Raw genomic sequence first — 15,158 nt, 5'->3', positions numbered from 1 at the left:
GTCTATGCTGTGAAGATACGAGATGTGCAGCACCTGAAACTACAGATACTGGAAGCCTGTGTTAGAATTTCTCCTGCGGTGTTGCTATCAGTGTGTGAAAAGTGGGAGAAGAGGGTTGTATCGACAATCCAACACAATGGGCAGCACATTGAACACATTTTATAAGTGGTCAGAAACTTGTAAATAACTCATGAAAGAATAAAGTTACGTTAAAACCAAGCACACCATTGTTTTTCTTGTGAGATTCCCAATAAGTTTGATGTGTCACATGACCCTCTTTCAATTGAAAAAACAAAAGTTGGATTCAAAATGGCCGACTTCAAAATGGCCGCCATGGTCACCACCCATCTTGAAATGTTTCCCCCCTCACATATACTAATGTGCCACAAACAGGAAGTTAATATCACCAACCATTCCCATTTTATTATGGTGTATCCATATAAATGGCCCACCCTGTACAATCAATAGACAAGTTGTCCCCTCAAATAGGTAGTCCTTTGGAGGTTCCATATATACTGTATGTATTTATTACTATGAAAATCCACTTTGAAATCTAAGTGAAATAAACATTATTACATCATTTTATTTCAAACAACAGATTCACATTTTGAAGAATTGCAAAGCTTTGTCAAATCAATTATTTGGCAGATCTTAAAGGGGTTATCCCATCTTAGACAATGGGGGCATATCGCTAGGATATGTACCCATTGTCTGATAGGTGCGGGTCCCACCTCTGGGACCCGCACCTACAAGGAGAACGGAGCCGGGGAGAGCTGTGGCTGGAGGACCCCGGGTTTCCCGGGGTCCGTCCACCACCAGGCGCAGCTCCCCGCCTCTCCCATTAAAGTGAATGGGAGCGCACCACGCATGCGCGGCCACCGCTCCCATTCTCCGCTCCTTTCTCTTTGTAGGTGCGGGTCCCAGAGATGGGACCCGCAGCTATCAGACAATGGGGGCATATCCTAGCGATATGCCCCCATTGTCTAAGATGGGATAACCCCTTTAATAATTCAGATTAGAATATTGCAAAGTGTTAAACACTTGTTAAACTACTAGCACTAGTAGTGCCCAGTAATCCCTTTGTTTTTTCTACTTGTAATCCTTGTTCTGGTCTTCTTTATAAGAATATTCAGTGAGAGGGAGCGGCCATTGAAGTGGGAGCTTGGATTGACTTGGAGAAGTACCTTGCCAGTAATACGCATTTTATCAAGTATGGTGCTATTGAGCCTTATTCACTGGGGCTAGGGGTATTGTCACTTATTGATTTCACACATTGTCATGCCCTGCGTAAATTTGTTTCCTGTATTAGAAAAAATAGTATTCATTGCATTCACACATTAATAAGTCATTCTTCAGCATGTTGCATCTTAAACCATTAAAGAACATAAAACACAACCAAAGTTAAGAATTGCTAAGCATTTTACATTGTCATGACGACTATAGTAGTCTCTGTTATGTTTGCCTAACATGATTATGTGACAGTTGGTCCAGATTTGGTGAAAACTTCATTGAAGATAATAATATTGCATGGTCAGGCAAGTCAGGTCAGATCATTTCCTTTCAGATGAGAATTTAAGTTAATCCGGCCTTCTCTTCTGTTTCAACTCCTGTAAATAAAACAATAATGTATCACAAGTGTAACTGTTAGGGCTCATTAAGACGACTGTATGAATGGTTCTGCAACTGTTCCGCAATTTTGCTGAACAGGTGCGGACCTATTCCATTCAATAGGGCTGCAAGCTCATCAGCTCTAACACTGCATAACAATGCTTCACTTTACACATATGATAGAAGGGAGTGGCAGCGATGCCCTTTTATCTGTTAACCAATCCTCCCTATAGCAACTTCTCACAAGTTTGTCCCTAAGTGTGTGGCACCTCTTAAACGTTACCAACTATCTATTTTCCACATACTCTCAAAGACCCTCTTCATCTTTCAAAATATCCCAGTTATTACAGATCACCTGCTAGATGATATCTGCCATGGGGCTGAATTTGAATGAAAAAGCAAATTTACCATTTCCCAATAGTTCATTATGCGTATATACTACAGCTCATTTCATAAATTCATCTACAATATTTTCCGGATACCCCCTATTCAATAATCTCTCTTTTAATTCCTGGGCTTGTTCCTCATACCCCTCTTTTGTGTTATTAATCCTTCTTAACCTTATAAATTACCCATAGGGAACAGACTTCTTTATGCTATGTGGATGAAAGCTATCGTGATGTAGTAACAAATTGATGGTGGGGGGCTTGCGATACCCCCTAGTAATAGGAGCACCACTCTCCACCGTCACCAAGACGTCAAGAAACTCCCAAATCGTGCCACCAGAATTTAGAGTAAATCTGATGTACATATCATTGAACTCATTAAGATACTATACCAATATACCGCGGTGATGGACCATGTGATTGGAGCATGTGATCTGACGTCACCAAAGGTCCTTTAGCCCATAGTTCATCTTTTGAGAAGTAAAGAAGAGACCGGGACTTACGCGAACAAACGGAGAAGGTGAGTTAATTATTTTTTTTTTTTTAACCCTCAACTGATCACTTACTATGCATTCTGTTTTCAGAATGCTATTATTTTCCCTTATAGCCATGTTATAAGGGAAAATAATACAGTGAATAGACTGTCACCTAGCAACCATGCGTGAAAATCGCACAGCATCCGCACTTGCTTGCGGATGCTTGCGATTTTCACGCAACCCCATTCACTTCTATGGGGCCTGCGTTGCGTGAAAAACGCAGAATATAGAGCATGCTGCGATTTTCACGCAACGCACAAGTGACGCGTGAAAATCACCGCTCATCTGAACAGCCCCATTGAAATGAATGGGTCCGGATTCAGTGCGGGTGCAATATGTTCACCTACCGCATTGCACCCGCGCGGAATACTCGCCCGTGTGAACGCAGCCTAACGGGCATTTCGAGAATCTCGTTATGCCTTTCGGCCTGATGAATGCTCCGGCCGTCTTTCAGCATTTTGTTAACAGTATTTTCTACCATTTAATGGGGAAATTTGTATTGGTGTATCTTGATGATATTTTGATTTTTTCCCCTGATGTTCAGACGCATCAGGATCATCTTTTTCAGGTTCTGCAGATTCTGCGGGAAAATAAATTGTACACCAAGCTGGAGAAATGTGTTTTTATGGTATCGGAGATTCAATTTCTGGGTTTTCTCCTCTCTGCTTCTGGTTTTCGCATGGATCCGGAGAAGGTCCGTGCTGTACTTGAGTGGGAGCTTCCTGAGAATCAGAAGGCATTGATGCGCTTTTTGGGTTTTGCGAACTATTACAGAAAGTTCATTTTGAATTATTCCTCTGTGGTCAAACCCCTCACTGACATGACAAAAAAGGGGGCGGATTTTTCCTCTTGGTCGGAGGAGGCGCTTGCAGCTTTTTCTAAGATTAAAGAGAGTTTTGCATCTGCTCCAGTCTTGGTGCATCCCGATGTTTCCTTACCTTTTATTGTTGAGGTGGATGCTTCCGAGGTGGGTGTGGGTGCGGTTTTGTCCCAGGGCCCTTCTCCTGCCAAATGGCGACCCTGTGCCTTTTTCTCTAAAAAACTCTCCCCGGCAGAGAAAAACTATGATGTTGGAGATAGGGAGTTGTTGGCCATCAAGTTGGCTTTCGAGGAATGGCACCATTGGTTGGAGGGGGCCAGGCACCCTATCACCGTTTTTACCGACCATAAGAATCTGGCATACTTGGAGTCGGCCAGGCGTATGAATCCGAGACAGGCCAGATGGTCTCTGTTCTTCTCCAGATTCAATTTTGTCGTCACATTCCGCCCTGGGATCAAAAATGTGAAGGCTGATGCTCTCTCTCGCTGTTTTCCGGGAGGAGGAAACTCCGAGGACCCGGGTCCCATTTTGGCGGAGGGGGTAGTTGTTTCTGCTCTATATTCGGATTTGGAGGCCGAGGTCCAGGCTGCCCAGACTGAGGCACCTGCCCGTTGTCCTTCTGGGAAGTTGTTTGTGCCTCCTGAGCTACGTCACAAACTCTTCAAGGAGCATCATGATACTGTTCTTGCTGGTCACCCCGGGAGTAGAGCCACGGTAGATCTCATTGCTCGGAGATTTTGGTGGCCGGCTCTTCGTAAGTCGGTGGAGTGTTTTGTGGGTGCTTGTGAGACGTGCGCTCGCGCTAAGGTCCCTCGTTCACGGCCTTCAGGATCCCTTCTCCCGTTACCCATACCTTCCCGTCCTTGGACACACCTGTCCATGGACTTTATAACGGATCTTCCTCGTTCCTCAGGGAAGTCGGTGATCCTGGTGGTGGTGGACCGTTTTAGCAAGATGGCTCATTTCGTACCTTTCCCTGGTTTACCCAATGCTAAAACGTTGGCGCAAGCTTTTGTCGATCATATTGTTAAATTGCATGGCATTCCCTCTGATATTGTTTCCGATAGAGGCACGCAGTTTGTGTCCAGGTTCTGGAAGGCTTTCTGTTCTCGCCTGGGGGTTCGGCTGTCCTTCTCTTCTGCTTTTCACCCGCAGTCGAATGGTCAGACTGAGCGCCTCAATCAGAATCTGGAGACATATTTGCGCTGTTTCGTGGCAGAGAACCAGGAGGATTGGTGTTCATTTCTCCCTCTTGCTGAGTTTGCTCTGAACAACCGCCGTCAGGAATCTTCTGATAAGTCGCCATTCTTTGGTGCATATGGGTTCCATCCGCAGTTTGGGACATTCTCGGGAGGGGCTCTTTCTGGTTTGCCTGAGGAGGAGAGATTTTCCTCGTCTTTGTCTACCATTTGGCAAAAGATTCAGAGTAATCTTAGAAAGATGAGTGAGAAGTATAAGCGTGTGGCTGATAAGAGACGTGTGCCTGGTCCTGACCTGAGTGTGGGTGATCTGGTGTGGTTGTCTACAAGAAATATTAAACTGAAGGTTCCCTCCTGGAAATTGGGTCCCAAGTTTATTGGGCCTTATAAAATCTTGTCAGTCATCAATCCTGTTGCCTTCCGTCTTGATCTTCCACGGGTTTGGAAGATACATAATGTATTTCACAGATCTCTCTTAAAACCATATGTCCAGCCCACGGTACCCTCCTCTTTGCCTCCTCCTCCGATTTTGGTTGATGGCAATCTGGAGTTTGAGGTTTCCAGAATTGTGGACTCTCGCATTGTCCGCAGTTCTCTCCAGTACCTCGTTCATTGGAAGGGTTATGGTCCTGAGGAGAGGATGTGGGTTCCGGTGTCGGACATTAAAGCCACTCGCCTCATCAGGGCATTTCATAGGGCTCATCCTGAGAAGGTGGGTCCTGGGTGTCCGGAGTCCACCCGTAGAGGGGGGGGTACTGTCACTACCAGAGCTTTGGGACGTTCTCACAGCTCTGTTTCTCCACCCCTGTGATGATGTCACTACTAGAGCTGGGAGGAGTTTTCTGTTTCCTTCCTCCCAGCTGTTCCTCCTCCGTTTGATTTCCCTGCCTTTATATTCCCCCTCCTCCTATTGTAGGTGTGGATTATATTTCTCATTTGGGTTGTAGCTCTTGCTTGAGTATCTTCCCTTGTATGCTATCCTTTCACTGGACCTGTGTTCTGCTGCAGCAAGTACTCCGGATATTGCCAGCCTGTCTTTGGATCCGTCTTCACTGCGGCTGCAGCCCTTCAGCTAAGTGTGCAGACATTGCTGTGTATCTGTGTGTTTTCTGACTGGATCCGAGGCGACCACGGTTCCCTCCATATACTGAGCAGGGCACCGGTGGCCGTGCCCCTTCCACTATTGTAGGGGTTACAGTGGTCATCAGTCTTAGGTACGCGGGCATGCCTCCTTCCACCATTTGGATCCGGGCATGGGCTTAGCAGCATAGGGAGAGCTTTTGAAGGTCTGACAGGGGTCACCCTTTATCCTCCCTAGTTTGGGTCCGGTCAGTAGCTCTATTTTCTGTGCATGCTCTTGTTGCTCACATACAGCCGTGACACAGAATCAGACTTCTATCTGCACGGTAGCGTGTGTCTTAGGTTTTTCTGAATGACACTATCAGTACCTTCAATGTAAGATATCCTTTTTGGGATAGATTTCAAGTAGGCCTCAAATACCAGAAACTAGTTATTTGGAGAATGGCAAATTTGGGAATAGTTTTTCAACCCAGAAAAAAAAAAGTGCTTTTACGGTCGCTACAAATAACTTGACCAGCTAAAACAGTACAGATTTGCTTGAATAGAAATGTGAGACCTGTTTTTTTTTGCACTGTGTGACAGGTTAAGGTTTAATCTCAGAATCAGACTTCTATCTGCACGGTAGCGTGTGTCTTAGGTTTTTCTGAATGACACTATCAGTACCTTCAATGTAAGATATCCTTTTTGGGATAGATTTCAAGTAGGCCTCAAATACCAGAAACTAGTTATTTTGAGAATGGCAAATTTGGGAATAGTTTTTCAACCCAGAAAAAAAAAGGGCTTTTACGGTCGCTACAAATAACTTGACCAGCTAAAACAGTACAGATTTGCTTGAATAGAAATGTGAGACCTGTTTTTTTTTGCACTGTGTGACAGGTTAAGGTTTAATCTCAGAATCAGACTTCTATCTGCACGGTAGCGTGTGTCTTAGGTTTTTCTGAATGACACTATCAGTACCTTCAATGTAAGATATCCTTTTTGGGATAGATTTCAAGTAGGCCTCATATACCAGAAACTAGTTATTTTGAGAATGGCAAATTTGGGAATAGTTTTTCAACCCAGAACAAAAAGTGTGCTTTTACGGTCACTACAAATAACTTGACCAGCTAAAACAGTACAGATTTGGTTGAATAGAAATGTCAGGTCTATTTTTAAGGCGCTGGGTGACAGGCTCAACTTGCCCCTGATGTAGTATATGGCCAAAAAATAACCACACTGTTGATGGTTAAATGCACTTGGGTGACACAGGCTCAGCCTGCACCAGATGTAGTATATGGCCAAAAAAAAATCAGACTGTTGATGGTTAAATGCACTTCGGTGACACAGGCTCAGCCTGCAGCTGATGTAGTATATGGCCAAAAAATAACCAGACTGTTGATGGTTAAATGCACTTCCGTGACACAGGCTCAGCCTGCAGCTGATGTAGGATATAGCACAAAATAACCACACTATTGATGGTTAAATACACTTGGTGATAGCTTGTGCTGGCGCACCACAAGTCACAAAATGGCCGCCGATCACCCCAGAAAAAAAGGGATCTAAAAACGCTCTGGGCAGCCTCAAAAAAGTGAGCAAGTCAATACTAGCACTTCAATGATCCACAGCTGCAGATCGATCACAGAATGAAGTCTTTTGGAGGAGTTAATCACTGCCTAATCTCGCCCTAACGTCGCAGCTGCAACCTCTCCCTATGCTTCAATCAGCAGAGTGACGTGCAGCGCAACGTGACCCAAGCTTATATAGAGGCTGGGTCACATGCTGCACTGGCCAATCACAGCCATGCCAATAGTAGGCAAGGCTGTGATGGCCTCTTGGGGCAAGTAGTATGACGCTTGTTGATTGGCTGCTTTGCAGCCTTTCAAAAAGCGCCAAGAAAGCGCCGAACACCGAACCCGAACACGGACTTTTACGAAAATGTTCGGGTTCGGGTCCGTGTCACGGACAACCCAAAATTCGGTACGAACCCGAACTATACAGTTCGGGTTCGCTCATCCCTATTCCTGGCAGTTGTTGGATACCTGTGTACTTACCTGATCCTGTTCCCTGACGATCCTTTGCCTGCTCCTCCTGTACTGCGCATCCTTCCTGGTATTTTGACCTCGGCTTCCACCTGACTATTCTTTGCGGACTCCTTTGGTACTTCTCGACTCTCCTGGTATTTATGACCCTGGCTTCTCCTGACCTTTCTTTGCTTACCCCTCTGTACTGCGTTGTCCTCTTGGTTTTGACCCGGTCCGTTCACTATCCGTTATTTGTCTTGTCTGTCCTTCCCGCACATATACTAAGTTAGGGACTGCCGTCCAGTTGTCGCCTGTCATCAGGACTCGTGAGGCAAGTAGGCAGGGCCAGGGGTGAGGGTGGAGCGCAGTGGTCACTATCCTCCCCTGTGTGTGTGTGTGTACGTGACCGTTACAGATTAACAGGCCCAATAACCACTGTATAATGAATCCTCTGGTGACGCAGATGGTGCAGGAGCTAGGGAAAAAACTCTGTTCTTTTGAGTTAGGGCAAGGTTCTTCCATTCCTCAGGCCTCCAGTCCGCATTTTGAGCCCCAGATTAAGCTCCCAGAACCCTTTTCTGGAGACCGGAAGAAGTTTCTCTCTTTTAAGGAGAGTTGCAGACTTTACTTCCGTTTGCGCCCCGTGTCCTCTGGCCCCGAGAGTCAACGCGTGGGCATTATCATTTCCCGACTACAGGGTGATCCCCAGGACTGGGCGTTCTCTTTACCTGCTGGCGCCAGATGTTTAACTTCTGTGGAGGGGTTCTTTCAGGTCCTGGGTACCCTCTATGATGAACCAGACAGGGCTCTAGTAGCCGAGACGGCTCTAAAAGAACTGGTTCAGACAGAAACAACAGTTCTCTTCCCAGATGGTGGTCCAGCCAGAGGCCTATCCCAGAGACAATGCTGTGGTCTCCACCGAGGAACCCATGCAGGTTGGCATGACCCGAGGGAATCTTCGCCGCAGACGTGGAGAATGCTTTTACTGTGGAGATCCTGACCATTGGATCAACCAATGTCCTAAAAAGGTCCTCTCTGTCAAGTCTCCTAAGGCAAGGCAAGCTAAAGACCAGGTACACCCTGATTTTTCTAAATGTAAGCTTTTGGTACCCATTACGATTTCTCTTGGGGTAGATAAATGGCCGGGTAAGGCCTTTATTGATTCTGGCTCAGCGGCCAGCTTTATTGACTTGAGTACGCTGTAAGATTGGGTATTCCAATGTTTGCTTTACCAACTCCTATCCATTTCATGGCTATTGATGCTACTCCTCTTATTGGTGGTACAGTGAGCTCATGTACCTCAGAGATTTCTCTAACCGTGGGTGTGTGCCACTCAGAGAGATGTTCCCTTTTAGTCCTGAAGAACCTACCGGCTGAGGTGGTACTAGGGTTGCCTTGGCTCCGACTACATAACCCCACTATAGATTGGTCCAAGGGGGAGTTGGTGAGATGGGGGCCTAAGTGTGACTCGTGCTTGTCCGTGGTACAGGCTGGGGTCTCAGTAAAGTCTGATACTTTACCCACTGTTGTTAGGGAATATTCTGATGTATTCTCATCACCAACCCTGGAGGTTCTACCCCCCCATAGACCTTATGATTGTACTATAGAGCTAGTAGAGGGGGCCAAGTTTCCTAAGGGGCGAATTTATAATCTTTCTAAGCCCGAACGCAAGGCCATGGAAGATTATATTAAGGAGAGCCTTGGTAAAGGCATATTAGACCTTCTGTCTCTCCTATGGGGGCGGGGTTTTTCTTCGTTAAGAAAAAAGATGGTGGTCTTAGGCCATGTATTGATTACCGGAGATTAAATAAAATCACTGTCCAGAATAGATACTCCCCCAATTGATTCCGGATTTATTTAACCAGGTTCTGGGGGCAAACTGGTTTTCCAAGATTGACCTGAAAGGGGCATACAATCTAATCCGAATCAAGGAGGTAGACGAATGGAAGACGGCGTTCAATACTCCGGCAGGACACTTTGAATATCAGGTGATGCCTTTTGGACTCAGCAATGCCCCAGCTGTGTTCCAAAACTTCATGAATTACATTCTTAGAGAGTTCTTAGGTAAATTTGTTATTGTCTATCTTGACGACATTTTGATATTCTCTCCTGACTTCGAATCCCATGTGTCTCATGTTAAACAAGTATTAGAGGTGTTGAGGGAGAATCAGCTATCCGCTAAGCAAGAGAAATGTGTCTTTGGTGTACAGGAGATTCTGTTTCTAGGGCATGTTCTGACTCCTCACACCTTCAAGATGGATCCTGGTAAGGTACTAGCAATTAGGGAATGGGTAAGACCTTCATCCTTAAAGGCCTTACAACGGTTCTTAGGTTTCGCCAATTACTATCGTAAATTTATTATGAATTTTTCCGTAATTGCAAAACCGTTGACCGACCTTACTAAGAAAGGGGCGGATTTGGAGAATTGGTCTACTGAGGCCATTTCTTCATTTGAAAAATTAAAAAAGGCATTCAGTAGCGCTCCCATTCTGATCCAGCCTGATCAGGAGAGACCTTTTATTGTGGAGGTGGATGCGTCCGAGGAGGCGCAGGAGCAGTCCTTTCACAAGGTCCTGCTAGCCTCACTAACCTGAGACCATGTGCCTTCTTCTCCAGGAAATACTCTCCCACGGAGAGAAACTACGACATAGGGAATAGGGAGCTGCTGGCTATTAAATGGGCATTTGAGGAGTGGAGGCATTTTCTGGAGGGGGCAAGGCATTGTGTAACTGTTGTCACTGACCATAAAAACCTTATGTTTCTCGAGTCTGCTAAGAGGTTGAATCCCCATCAAGCCAGATGGGCTCTGTTTTTTACTCGTTTCGATTTTTCCATTACGTTCAGGCCGGGAAGTAAAAATGTGAAGGCGAACGCATTATCTCGGAGCTTCCATGCTTTTCAACCTACTGAGGTACCACCTGAATCCATCCTACCAGCAAAAATCTCCATAGCAGCTCTAACCCAGGATATCTCGGCTCGCATTAGGTCTGAACAACATCTGGCACCGGTATCCACCCCAACAGATAAGTTGTTTGTTCCCGTACAATTTCGTCTCCAGCTGTTGAGTGTCACGATTCTGCCTTTTGTGGACATCCGGGTGTTGAGGGCACTAAGGATCTGGTTTCTAGATCTTATTGGTGGCCCACTCTAACTAGGGATGTCAAGCCCTATGTGTCAGCCTGTGAGGTTTGTGCCAGGTCCAAGACACCTAGGACTCGCCCTGCTGGTAACCTACGACCCCTACCCATTCCCAGTAGACCCTGGTCCCATATCTCGATGGACTTTATAACTGACCTACCGCCGGCGGAGGGTAAGACTGTAGTTTGGGTAGTGGTCCATAGGTTTAGCAAGATGGTCCATTTCATTCCACTGTCTAAACTCCTGAATGCCAAAACCCTGGCGTCTATTTTTTTGAAAGAAATTGTTCGATTGCATGGTATCCTGGAAAATATTGTTTCTGACAGGGGTGTGCAGTTTGTGTCCAAATTCTGGAGGGCCTTCTGTCAAAAGTGTCAAATTTCATTGTCTTTTTCCTCTGCCTACCATCCTGAGAGTAATGGGCAGACTGAACGCCTTAATCAGTCTGTGGAACAATTCTTGAGGTTGTATGTTGCTGATGAGCAATTATGGGTGAAATTTCTTCCATTGGCTGAATTTGCTTTGAATAACTGTGTCAATTCTGCTGGGGTTTCACCTTTCTTTTGTAACCATGGTTTCCATCCCCATTTTCATTCTGGGTCATCCGTCTCCTCCTTTAACCCTGAGGCGGATAGGCTCTCCTCTGAACTGTGCACAGTTTGGGTCCGGGTTCAATCGAACTTGGAAAAGGCTCAAAGTTCTCAGAAACTCAAGGCCGATAGGAGACGTTCAAGGGGGGTGAATTTTCAGATTGGGGATAAGGTATGGTTGTCCTCCAATAATCTCTCTCTTAAGGTAGATTCTAAAAAGTTTGCTCCTCGTTTTATTGGACCATATAAGATCATGGAGGTGATTAACCCGGTATCATTTAGGTTAGAGCTGCCCGAGTCATTCCACATTCATAATGTGTTCCATAAATCTCTACTTAAAAAATATTTTGAACCAGTAGTACCATCGAAAGCCTCGCCTCTGCCGGTTCTTGTTAATGATGCTGTCGAGTATGTGGTGTCTAAAATAGTGGATGTCAGGAAGGTGCGTAATTCCTTGCAGTACCTGATTCACTGGAAGGGGTATGGACCTGAAGAGAGATCTTGGGTACCTGCCAGGGAGGTTTCATTTAGAACACCCTGAAAGGCCATCGCCTGAAGTCTTGGGTCCGGTGGCCCCTCGTAAAAGGGGGGGTACTGTAACGGGGTGCCGAAGGCACACTCGGTCTCCCATCAGCCGCAGACCTGCTGCTTAGCTTCGGGAGCGAGGATCTGTGTTTGACCTCATTCTCAGGGCGGCTTTGCTAGCTGGGAGGCTCCCTGCTCCTAGGTCTGCCTTGAGCGCCGAGCTGATCACTCGGTGCTCGACTGGTTGGTCATGTGACGCTGGCCACGTCACGTGACCCTCACTCCCCACTATAAATACAGGCAGCCTGCTGGCCACAGGTTGCCTGTTAATTTAGGTTCCTGGCAGTTGTTGGATACCTGTGTACTTACCTGATCCTGTTCCCTGATGATCCTTTGCCTGCTCCTCCTGTACTGCGCATCCTTCCTGGTATATTGACCTCGGCTTCCACCTGACTATTCTTTGCGGACTCCTTTGGTACTTCTCGACTCTCCTGGTATTTATGACCCCGGCTTCTCCTGATATGTCTTTGCTTTTCCCTCTGTACTGCGTTGTCCTCTTGGTTTTGACCCGGTCCGTTCACTATCCGTTATTTGTCTTGTCTGTCCTTCCCGCACGTATACTAAGTTAGGGACTGCCGTCCAGTTGTCGCCTGTCATCAGGACTCGTGAGGCAAGTAGGCAGGGCCAGGGGTGAGGGTGAAGCGCAGTGGTCACTATCCTCCCCCCTGTGTGTGTGTGTACGTGACCGTTACAATATTTCTCTCTTTGTACTGAAATAGGCCAGTTAACGCTTTTAGCGCAAATAACTGCAAAAGTGAACTGCATATACAGTATGTGGAGTAAATAACATCGCCACTGGGTTTTGGAGGGGCCTGTTTGCCAGCCTCTTGCCTCAGGATTATGGCCCATATACTAACTTTGAAGGAGAAGACAGACCGGCCGCACAGCCTATATCTGTGGAACTGTTTTGGGCAGGAAAGCCATGCTTGCGGTCGGCCAAATGTGACTTCCATGGAATTCGGGAACCCCTGCTCGGATCTGGGTGATTTTTGGATATGTTGTTCGCCCAGATCAGAGCTATCCATGGATGTATAATGTATAATTATGGGGATATGTGGGGTTTTGAGGAGTTTTCGGAAAAAATTGTGTTTTCTGCCTGTGAGTGATTAAGTTAGCCCATTATGTTTGGTAATTGTATCACAGGCAGAGCCTATTGTGTTTTGGTAATTGTATTTTGTTGATTGCGTCAAAGACAATGCCCATTGTATTTTGTTGATTGCGTTACAGACAGAGGGAAGGGGGCTTTGTGTACAATTGCTGGGAAGGTTTCAATACTGTAAGTGCATGTGATTGGCTAATTTATATAAACTGTCACAGTCTTCTACAAGGTCCCCAGGGGGAGTGTCCCTTGCTAGGAGACCTGCATAAAAGGCTGAAAAATAACCCATTAAAGAGTTCCTGTTTCACCTTCAAGAGAGAGCCTCGTCTCATGTGTGTAGGGGATTGCTATACGCTGTATACTCCCCTGGATATAACCCCCTAGCTCTTGTAAGAGCTGTTCCTTGTTTCTGTGGTGGTTAAAGTGTCGAGCTGCGTGCTTGGAGTCCTCGGCAAGCACTAGGAGCATCCATCAATGGAGGTACCTAGTTGGGGTGCCAGGAGATCCGTTACAGTATATATTTCTCTTTTTGCACTGAAATAAGCCAGTAAACGCTTTTAGCGCCAATAACTGCAAAAGTGAACTGCGTATATATTTCTCTTTTTGTACTAAAATAGGCCAGTAAACACTTTTTGCGCAAATAACTGCAAAAGTGGACTGCCTATATATTTCTCTTTTTGCACTGAAATAGGCCAGTAAACGCTTTTAGAGCAAATAACTGTAAAAATGAACTGTGTATATATTTCTCTTTTTATACCGAAATACGCCACTAAAACGCTTTCACCACATATAGCTGCAGCAGTGAACTACATATATATTTTTCTTTTTTCAAGCACCCCAAGAACAAATTGTTGGAATGACAGAGCTGTATAATGGCTATTTAGATCCCCAAATAATCTTTCCCTGCACTTGTAAATCGCTTTTTTTGAGGTTTTACCTATCACTGTCCCTAGAGCCTGTTCTGACGTCTCTCCCTTCCCTAAGATGCTGTCAAATGATTCCTCCCTATCCTTTCTCTGCACTTATAAATCACTTTTTTTTCACAATGCAATGTTGTTTTCCCTATCACTCTCCCTAGCGCCTGCATCGTCTCTACCTGCGCTAAGCACGCTGGTGAATGGCAGAATCTAAGATGGCCGCCGTATTTATAGGGCTGTGACATCACAGGGCTGGCTTCTGATTGGCTGCATGCATGGCATTATGGGTGATGTAGAAAATGAAGGCAAAACGGTTTCAGAAAGCAATATTCGTCCTCTTTAAAAACTTCTCCTTTATTTCATAATATTTGATAGCAGACACATTCACATAATATGCAGTGTTCGTTAACGCATTTCAGACATATCATCCTTACTCGTAACACTGAATCACGGTGGAGAGCATAATTTAAATGTTAACTTGCCCCATTTAAATTATGCTCTCCACCGTGATACAGTGTTACGAGTAAGGACGATATGTCTGAAACACGTTAACGAACACTGCATATGATGTGAATGTGTCTGCTATCAAATATTATGAAATAAAAGAGAAGTTTTTAAAGAGGATGAATATTGCTTTATGAAGCCGTTTTTCCTTCATCTTCTACTTTGCCGTACCTGGGACTCACCCAAAGGCTTCTGAACACGGGCATAAAGGCCAGATAAAAAGGTGAGCTGGATAAAAGTGTGTGTTTGAAATTCAGTCATTATGATCCTGCCTTCCCAGAGTTCCTTGCCCCATGTCCTCACACGTGTAGCCACCATTGTAGCTGCCATTTTAGTAAAAATTGTGATTCATTACTACGAGGAAATTCACATTAGTTGCAAATCAAATTTTTCCTGAAATTCGGATCGAATTCCACTTCGTCAGCTTTGATTCGCTCATCTTTAATTTACACCAATCACAAGAACCTGACTTATCTCCAGTCTGCTCAATGGATCAAGTCTCGTCATTTTTTTGCCAGCTTTAAATTTATTTAGCATTTCTGTACTGCAGGTAAGAATACCAAGTCCCGTTCCTTTGACCCTGCTGACATGGGCGGAGGAGCCTCAGAACATCATTAATCATAACTGAATTTTGATTCTGTCCAGCTAGCAGATGTTATGCCTGGTAAGAAATCTGTTCGTATGGCCATGAGGAAG

General features: G+C 45.4%; 1 protein-coding gene across 1 annotated transcript in view; it reads right to left on the bottom strand.

Annotated features, from left to right (window-relative positions):
• Positions 1 to 967: 967 nt before the first annotated feature.
• The window catches only part of LOC121002731 (collagen alpha-6(VI) chain-like), a 300,596-nt gene continuing 286,405 nt past the window's right edge, over positions 968 to 15,158 (bottom strand). Inside the window, exon 39 of the mRNA XM_040434227.1 lies at positions 968 to 1,607. Coding sequence (XP_040290161.1) covers positions 1,601 to 1,607 — 7 coding nt within the window. The 3' untranslated portion in view covers positions 968 to 1,600. The remainder of the gene's footprint in view (positions 1,608 to 15,158) is intronic.

Source organism: Bufo bufo, chromosome 5 (genome assembly GCF_905171765.1).
Source record: "Bufo bufo chromosome 5, aBufBuf1.1, whole genome shotgun sequence".
In the NCBI taxonomy this organism is placed as follows: domain Eukaryota; kingdom Metazoa; phylum Chordata; class Amphibia; order Anura; family Bufonidae; genus Bufo; species Bufo bufo.
Note: the sequence above shows the minus strand (reverse complement) of the source record. Positions and strands in the feature narration are given on the sequence as shown.